The sequence below is a fragment of the Quercus suber genome, unplaced genomic scaffold, assembly GCF_002906115.3.
Source record: "Quercus suber isolate HL8 unplaced genomic scaffold, Cork oak 2.0 scaffold_197, whole genome shotgun sequence".
NCBI lineage: Eukaryota > Viridiplantae > Streptophyta > Magnoliopsida > Fagales > Fagaceae > Quercus > Quercus suber.
The window spans coordinates 832,128-841,877 of NW_027069655.1; the positions used below are offsets into that span (position 1 = coordinate 832,128).

The window sequence follows — 9,750 nt, forward strand, 5'->3', positions numbered from 1 at the left end:
TTTAATTAAACTGCTCATCATTTTCAATTAAATATCAACACTTGTCGCTTTCACAAATAAAACAAAGAATATCAACACATGTCGAAGTGTGATTGGCTTTTAGGTATTGTTTATAGTTTCTATTAAATGACACTTGGATTATTTCCATTGGTCTTTGAATAGTGACAATGAAACCCACTAAGTACCATGTGGCATCTTGTAATTGGCCACTTTGAATGTATTATGTGGATTTGATGGCAAAACATTGTAATTTGTGACTGGTCAAAAAAATTTCCTTTCTACAAAGTAATTCCTTATTTTTCTAGGCTAAAAATGCAAATTTTGACATTTGAGTATCCAAATTGGTATTTTGACACTAATATCAAAGTTTGACAAAATATGTTATTGAAATTTTATATTAATATAAGTAGATATATCAAGATGATAGATTTTCGTACAATCGTACAGGGTTTCCTACTATTTTTCTAGAATTACTGTTCAAAGCACCTCAATTGCATAATTATGCTTACTATAATTCTTCAAAGACCTCATTGAAATCAAGTTCTACTGTTTAAGGCATTTGACATTAAAACACTAAATTTTCCAGCATTAGGAACAAATAGGCAAATTAGCCGGGGGTGGCCGAATGCTTGTTGCATTGGTGGTCCCATTCTTCACTATGATGACAGTGGTCATACCCCAACTTGAATGCCTTTCCAAATGACAATGCATAAACCATACTCCTGAGGAATATTATAAATGTCAGTAATAAGAGAAAGTTTAGGGACATGGGTTTGTGCTATAATAAAGCTGTCACAATTCTAAAGTGGTTGGTTGTGATTAATGGATAAAAAAAATGAGTAAATTTACGTGGAAGTGATTGTCTAATTACTCACAGTCGACTACTTTATCATGTTGTGGAAACAATTTTAAAAAATGATGTGGTCATAAGCACATTGATGTATTATCATCATATGCACATACATTTATCATTCATTGTGAATAATAAGAGAGAGAGAGAGAGAGAGAGAGAGAGAGAGAGAGAGAGAGAGTACCAGGATTGTTAGCAACAAATCTAATAGTAGCCCATCCATTCTTAGGAATTCCAAAGGTATTGATTTCTGGTGGATCAATCAAGTTATAAGTCTTGGGGGAAGTGGTTTTGTTGAAGTTCCCATAACCTGTCCCAAGCAAATAGAAGCTAAAACCATGCAAATGCATAGGATGATTCTCTGGAAGCTCAATACTAGTTCCTTGGAACACTATCTCCACCCTTTTACCATATTCTATGATCTTTGCCTTTGTTCCTGTGCTTGTGAGTAGTAAGTCATCGTTATCTCCCGTGAAGTTAAAAAGAGAAGGTGGCCGATCTGGGAAATTACTTTCATAAACGTTGGACAGATTCCTATAAAATGATTTTAAAGATACAATAAAATTGGAGCAATATTTGAACTTAACATTTTTTACAACAGTTTACAAAATTACTTTCACCATTGACACACATATATATATATATATATATATTATGTATCAATCACATTAGACTATAATAATAATTGTGAATTTTTCTTTAAAAGAATATTATACGCCTATATTTTTTGTAAACATTGTTTCGAGTTATAAGCACAACTACCGAATTAAGGGGAAAACTTAAGTACATTATATTAAGTTCTTCAATTAAATTCAAATCTCTAGTTGCATTGATCATTAAAACACAAACAATATAATCATTTCCAAAGACAATTCATTTTAAAAATCTAATATACAGATACTACACCTAAGATATATACTGTCTTTTAAGTTTTACCCACAAATTAATACTAACAAGATAAGTATGGCAGTACCAACCTGTAGTATGCTTGTAGTATATCAATTTTTGGGGCCGAAAAGCTTATGTTGTTTAAGCTAGCTGCTAAAATGGAATTATTTGGACCCCCACACACAGCTCTATCACAAGGTAAATGATTTACAGAAACTGTGATAAACATCCGTACATCAACTCCAGTTGGGACACTAATTGGGTGATCTTTGCTCGCCAAAGCTCTTACGCGAGTTGTGAAGTTGTCAACAGCAAAACTGTCAGTGATATTAGGAAGGGTTGTTGGAAAGGAAGGAGAGGACGGAGGAGTATAATTGCCTGCATACTGAAGAATTGCTGTAGTGGTGGAATTGTCGAATGGAGCAGTAGACTCAAAGAAAGGACGAGCAGCTATGTAATAATGGCTTGGAGACTGGTTTGCTGTGACCAAAATGTCCATTGTTTGTCCTGGAGTTATCAAGACGTAGCTAGTGTTTATGGGTTTTAAGTATGAAGCATCTTGTGCAACAACTGTGAGCTTGTGATGTGCAATGGCGAAGAACATTTCTTCATTCATGCCGGCGTGGATGAGGCGGAGAAGATAGGTCTTTCCTTGAATAACTGGTAGACGATATGTTGTTGCTGAAGCATGAAAATATGATCAATTAATTGTAGTTTAATTAAAAAAAGGGGTTAAGATGGAGTTATAACTGGTATAACTTTAAGTAATGTTAGACAACATAATAACTTTTTATTAGAATAAAATTTTGAAAATCCAACCTTGACATTATAATATATTCCCATCCCAATATTCTTAACACATTGCATATCAAATTTCATATAAATCAAATTTTATTGACTATTTGATTAAAGAACCTATCTTTTACAATTAATTTTAAAATATAAAAATCTAAATATTAAAATATTTGATATATGACATAGTTAGTGATTTCCATTTCTTTAAAATTTTAGCAAATATGTAAGGTGTTGTTGCTGTAGCATGAAAATATGATCAATTAATTGTAGTTTAATTAAAAAAAGGGGTTAAGATGGAGTTATAACTGGTATAACTTTAAGTAATGTTAGACAACATAATAGCTTTTTATTGGAATAAAATTTTGAAAATCCAACCTTGACATTATAATATATTCCCATCCCAATATTCTTAACACATTGCATATCAAATTTCATATAAATCAAATTTTATTGACTATTTGATTAAAGAACCTATCTTTTACAATTAATTTTAAAATATAAAAATCTAAATATTAAAATATTTGATATATGACATAGTTAGTGATTTCCATTTCTTTAAAATTTTAGCAAATATGTAAGGTGTTGTTGCTGTAGCATGAAAATATGATCAATTAATTGTAGTTTAATTAAAAAAAGGGGTTAAGATGGAGTTATAACTGGTATAACTTTAAGTAATGTTAGACAACATAATAGCTTTTTATTGGAATAAAATTTTGAAAATCCAACCTTGACATTATATATTCCCATCCCAATATTCTTAACACATTGCATATCAAATTTCATATAAATCAAATTTTATTGACTATTTGATTAAAGAACCTATCTTTTACAATTAATTTTAAAATATAAAAATCTAAATATTAAAATATTTGATATATGACATAGTTAGTGATTTCCATTTCTTTAAAATTTTAGCAAATATGTAAGGTGTAAGAAAAAAAAAATGTAATTCAACAATAGTTTTGTCAAAATTGATATTCAATAAAAATATTTTGATTAATGTAATTTGAACACAACTCTTAAAACCATATCCAACATTTTCCAACTATTAGTGGTAGGAATTGTTTTTGCTTTCCCCCCAAATAATGGAAGAAAAATCATTTACAAGAGATTTTATTTTAATTATTTTTTAATTATTTTTATTTTATAAGAGAAATTACTGTTGCTAACACCTGGATGTAAAGTATTTCACACAATTTTTACACATTCATGCTAGTTATCCATATTTTATACATGATATGAAAGAGTATGGACATAGAGCGAGTGTGCGATTGGCCCTTACTTATTTGTTTTCGCTTTTTTATCTCAATTTCTTCTGCAAATTATCTAAGTTTTAGCTTTTTGTCACACATTTAATATAAAAGTTACCAAAAACTAAATATGCTATGCAAATAAGTTACCGCAAATAAATTGTTCCCAAATGCACTTGGAAGGTTGAATTTAATCAACCATGTGTTGGCTTTATTCTGTGCCAAATTTACTTGTAATTCAGCATGTAGAAATCCTGTATTTAGGTGGGAATAATGTAAGGGTTGTGTGTGAGAGAGTGTGAAGGAACTCAAGTTGTGTGCATTCATGAGGAGTCTCGCGATTGACTTGCAATTGGCAAGTTGTCAAAGTGCCACACATGTGAATCATGCAGGAAGTTGAAGGGTCACGACAACTGGAGCACTACAGGACAAAAAGTACAGTCTGGCCTGGTAGTTAACTCGCGACTCATTCCAGTCGTGAGGCCGAGTTGCCAGAATGCACTGTTTTGCTGAAAATTGACTTTTTATATTCCATCTCATATCCTACTATAAATACTCTTATACACACGAAATGTAATGTGCTGAAAAGGGAGCCTATTGAGAGAAAAAACCCTAAGAGAGGTTTCTACAACACACCTACCCTATTAGAGAGAGCTACTCATTCTTAGAGAGAAATCTTTGTAGTCTCTTCTCATTCCCTTTCCCATTGTTACACCCATTGAGAGAAGATTTGTACCCAAACACTACCCACACCCATTTAGAGTGTTGAGAGTGTTTTTGGAGCTTGGGAAGCATTGGAAGATGCCAAGGATGGCGGATGCAATAAGGAGCTTATTGTGGGATCTGGAAAGCTAGAGAAAACAAGGTTAGACGTAACCTGTTGGTAGCAGGAGCTTGAAGGACTCAAGTACATTGGGTAGACTAGGCTTGGAGGGTCTTTTGTTATTCATGTACTCCAACTTTATTCTCTAGTGGATCATTTCACTGCTTGGAGGGTGGCGGAGAGGTTTTTCACCAAGTTTTTTGGTTTCCTCTTCGATAACACGTGCTGGTGTTATCCTTGTGTTTACATCTCTCTTCCCTTACTTTTTAACCATTAATCCATGTTTGTGATTAATTTTGTGTTAAAGTAGTTTGCCAAATTAGGTATTGCTTATATTTCATATTCTGCACACAAATTGTTTGAATATAAGCTTGCTTTGGTAATTTTGTAATTAGGGGTCTAAACATTCATTATTGTTTTATACGCTAATTAAACATTCAGAACTAATGTGGATAAAATTGGATGTGAAACAATCAAAACTCTTTTATAAAACAATTTTTATTTTTTAAAAATTTCTTTTCCCCATGATAAATTTGGAAAGAAACTCATACCAATAGAGCAATTGTTTGGATATCCTGGTTGGCCATTAAGAGTGTAGGCATCTGATACCTCTGGATCAGCACCGGTTGCTGTAGCATTATCAATTAATTCCTTCACATCTCCCTTATACCATTCCCCTGCAATGTATAAAAAGGAAGATTTAGATGTATAAGTACAAACTTAGCATACATTTAATTTCTTGTTAATCTTTTGCAATCTTCCCAGTTATATGGTATATAAATGCCATTATATCCTCTCTGAAAATAAGTTATGGCCACTAGCCATTACTAAATTATACCCAATATAATTACTTCTTCAGCATAGGGCTTTGGAAATGGATAAGAGGTTCCATTTTTAGGAGAGATAACAATTGCGCCGTGAACTGTTGCACGGGACCAGTCACTATGGGCATGCCACCAAAGCGTTCCTTCTTCATCAGAAAATACAACCTCATAAGTGAATTTTTTTCCTGGTTTAATTGGACACTGGGTAATATTTTCAGGACCATCTGACCATGGATTTCTTGGCTGCTTAACTCCGTGCCTATTTTTAAAAATAAAAAAGAAGTGTTCATCAGCTTTATGAGTTTTATTCCATATAATTGTATCATTCAATAAATTTTTTAAAGATCTAACGGATAAAGCAGTAGGATCTCAAGTGTTAATTACTATAGTTCCGAAAAAATAAAATATTAATCTCCAGCCCAATTTCATTTTGGACATCATGCATGAGGTTATTTACTATTTTTTATACATTTAAATCTTTATAAAATGAATGTATTTTCACTTTTTATTTACCTTTAAAATGTTATTTTTTAAAATCACATTTTTCCACCTCACTATTTTTAATATATATATATATATATATATAAATATTTTCTTTTTAGGGTAAAATATAGTTTACACCCTAAGATTTGGTCTAATGTTAGCTAGATTTAAAATTTTTCAAAGTTGACTAACTTGGATCCTAAACCTTTAGGTTTGTTACTCATTTTTCTCATTTTTCTTACAGTAGTTAAGGAATAAGCTGGTCAGTTTTGTAAAGTTTTGGACTTAGTTGGCATTAGCCTAAGCTTTAACGGTGTTAACTGTATTTTACCATTATTTAAATATAGTTTTTAAACTTTAAAGTTACAAACGATACCAAATTATATTAATCTAAACTCTGAAACTAATTAAAAACTTTTGATTTATTGGACAAAGCAACCCATGAAATTAGCGCAAAGATCCTGTGTACCAGATCCGTTAGAGTTATGATATTTGTCCACTTTTGGCCACCATCTTTAAATTATGCATATAGTAAAATGTAAACTAAAAGTTGTAATAAAGAGATGATATCATGCTCCCATCAAAAAAAAAAAAAGAAAAAAAGAAAAAAAAAGAGATGATATCATGCAACATCATGCTTATAACACGCAATGTAAATAAGATATATTGCGAGTGTAATGACACAGTCAACCATGAGAGCAGGCACAGACCTACAGTAGGGCAAAGGGGAAATTCATGTTCCTTTAACTAAAAAAAAAAAAAAAAAAAAAATATAGATTAAATAAAAATCGCGCACAAAATAAGAAACACTTATTTTGTATGTTATATTTTATTGATGTGTTTTATAATATGAAATATTTAAAAAATACTTATTTTGTATGTAGTATTTTGTTAAATATAAAATAGATGTTAGTTTTATTTTCATAAAATTTTTTTTTTTAGTTTTAAGCTTTGACCTCCCAGGTATGAATTATGATTCCGTCTCTGCATGTGAGAGAGAGATTGTTCATTTACCAGTGAATAGTCACGCCATATTTTCCGTTATTTTGAACAGTGACAAATGCCGTGTCACCTTTTTGAACACGAAGGACTGGCCCCGGGAATTGACCATTAACAGTCAGCATGCTCTTGGTGCTACATAGCCTGGTAAAATTCGTCTCCTTCAGCTGCAACCAGAAATGGACATTGATATGAGAAACACAAACTTTCAAATTTGAACATATATATTAACTTAAACGACATATTTCAACATAAATGAAAATAGTGTACTTCTCTTTCCCTTTACACTGGTCACCGCATGTTTTTCAAAAGCATCTGCTTTTATGATAGAAGGGAAAGTTGGATCTTGTCTAAGGGATGTTTGGATAAGTTTCTTTTTTTATGCGTACCATAGTAGGTGGTAAGTGACACTTACTATGTAGGTATAATTATGGACTACTGAGGCCGTGCAAAGCGGCAGTCCATCCAGATACCAGAACCCAAGAAAAGCTAAGATCAATACTACCTTCTTCGCTCCCATTTGTGCAAACTACTCTTACCACACATAAAATACACTACTCTCAGTCTCACTCACAATCTCTTTTCTCTTTAGGTTTCGAGTCTTTCGACCAAGGTTTTTGGATCTATTTATAGAAGTATAAACGCACGGAAAGAAACAGATGCATGCATGTACCTTTCAAATAAAAAAGAAACAGATGCATGTACAAATTGATAATACTCAAGATTGTAATTTTAAAATTTTGAGTAATTTTGATTTTTTTTCTCCCAAAGTTTCAAAATTTTAATATGTACCCCTTGAATTATGAGTTATGTATAGTTCAGATTTACGTCTGTTCATCAGTATGTCGCAATTAAGTGTCTGTTAAGTGTCAATTAACTTCAAAATACCGTCATTTTAAACTCTATTAAAGGCATGTAAGATGTTATTTTGACTAAAATTTAATTTGATATCTTTAAAATTTGAGGTAATTTTGATGAAAAATGCTATGTTTATAACATTTTCACAACTTCTTCACAAAAAAATTTAAGTGATAAGTTGTTATTGGTTGTTATAGGTGGGCAAAAAAATAATTTAAGTTGTGGATTCAAATTAGAACCAATAACTACTTGCCACATATGATTTGTTGTAAAAATATTGTGAATGTAGCACCTCTTATTAACTGCACCTCTTATTAACTATACCTCTTATAGTTCTAAAAATCATACTCATACAACTGTGTTTAAAGTTAATGTGACATTTAACAAATATCTAATTACTTAAATCCAAAATACATCTAAACTTAGGGTATGGATTCAAAATTTTAAATTAAGTCACGCTTTAAAAAAAATTTAAATTACAATTTAATATGTGGTAGAAACTTCTATTTTATATGTCGTAGAAAATTACAATTTAATTTTTTTTTTTTTTTTTGGTGTGTGTGGTAGAAACTGCGTGGGACATTCTGGTAATATTTGGATACAGCATCTCACCCTCATGTTTGCGTTTTTGCGTTTGTCCATCCTTGTGGGACCCACGTATACTGTGCACGTGTTTATCCACTCATGCAATTTAGCCATTGTGCACTGTGTACGTCTCAACATTTAGTTGCGTAAACAATTTGTCCATCTTTGCCAGGACTCACATGTGCACTATTTAGTCTTATTTTAATATTATTCATTATAGTGTTTTCAATTTTTAGCAAAATAAGCAGTATCCAAACAGGTCCTCCATGTGTTGGCATTTTGTCCTTCAGTCGTGAATTAGCCTTCTCTCCCTACGAGTGTACGTACGAGGGGCCCCCTACACCTGTCCGTAGCCAAGTGGATTACAAAAAAGAAAAACAAAAAGGGAATATCTCCTCTCGTCCAAAATATTGGTTAGTTTTATATATAACCATTTTACATGACTAAAAAATACCAAAAGAAAGTACATATTTTTAAAATATAATCAATAAAAATTAGCATAAATAATTTTGATATATAAAAATAATATTTTACACCTTAATTTTTATAGGTTGATTCGAGTGAGCTCTATTTTTTAGAAGTTACAAATTAAATCTTACATTTCGTATGCGTTCGGATTAGGATTAAAAATTAAAATTATTTCACTATTCATCTTATTTTTGCTACTATTTGTGAGCCCCAATGCACTTTTGGCACTATTCATGGGTCTTACTATACTATTTTAACTAACTTTTACTTTTATCTACAGTATTTTTAGCAATAATTTTTCTATTTCAGCAAAATAAGCGGTATCCAAACACACCCTTAAAAAAAGTTTCAATTCAAACTTATATATCTACACTATCTATTATGTGGTTCAAAAATATTTCAAAACCTTAGGTTTAACTAAAAAAAAAAAAAAAACTTGAGGACAACTCGGTAAAAATATATTTCCAACTCCACTTAGAATTTCTACAAAATAGGACACTTTCTTATTAATCCATATCTTCAAAGCAAACTTATCCAATTTTTTTTTTTTTTTTAAATGACACTAGACAACAAAAAAAAAAAAAAAAAAAAAAAGCCTCATAGCGTGTGATGAGGTTAGTTTATTTATAATAACATTGGAAAAAAAACTTAGAAACCATGCTGCATCATTCATTACATATAATATCATACTAGTAATCTATTTTGTGAAATCTCTATAATCATCTTTGTATTATGTGTTAAAAAGTTGACTGTGGTAAATATATTGCATACTAATGCTTTGTTTGGTTGGGAGGATAGGAAATATGTATTTTATTCATCATGTATATTCAATAAAAACTACAAAAGTGAAATGATGAAATATAAATTACATTTTTCACTATCCATCCAATTGTCTTTCATCTCCATTTTCACTCAAACCAAATAATA

General features: G+C 31.0%; 1 protein-coding gene across 1 annotated transcript; it reads right to left on the reverse strand.

Moving 5' to 3' along the window:
* Positions 1-367: 367 nt before the first annotated feature.
* LOC112039871 (putative laccase-9) lies at positions 368-7,541 on the reverse strand. Its single transcript, XM_024072782.2, has 7 exons — positions 7,328-7,541; positions 6,928-7,079; positions 5,445-5,689; positions 5,158-5,283; positions 1,828-2,419; positions 1,035-1,384; positions 368-722 (listed from the first exon to the last, which is right to left on the reverse strand). The coding sequence occupies exons 1-7, from the start codon at positions 7,430-7,432 to the stop codon at positions 589-591; spliced, it is 1,704 nt and encodes a 567-aa protein (XP_023928550.1). The 5' UTR covers positions 7,433-7,541; the 3' UTR covers positions 368-588.
* Positions 7,542-9,750: the final 2,209 nt, after the last annotated feature.

Coding starts and splice junctions, on each gene's coding strand:
- LOC112039871 (XM_024072782.2), bottom strand. CDS start 7,432: ATGGGAGCGAAGAAGGTAGTATTGATCTTAGCTTTTCTTGGGTTCTGG. Junction 2,420..5,157: donor TCCAAACAATTGCTCTATTG/GTATGAGTTTCT, acceptor TTCATGCTTCAG/CAACAACATATCGTCTACCA. Junction 1,385..1,827: donor ATACTACAAGCATACTACAG/GTTGGTACTGCC, acceptor ATCATTTTATAG/GAATCTGTCCAACGTTTATG.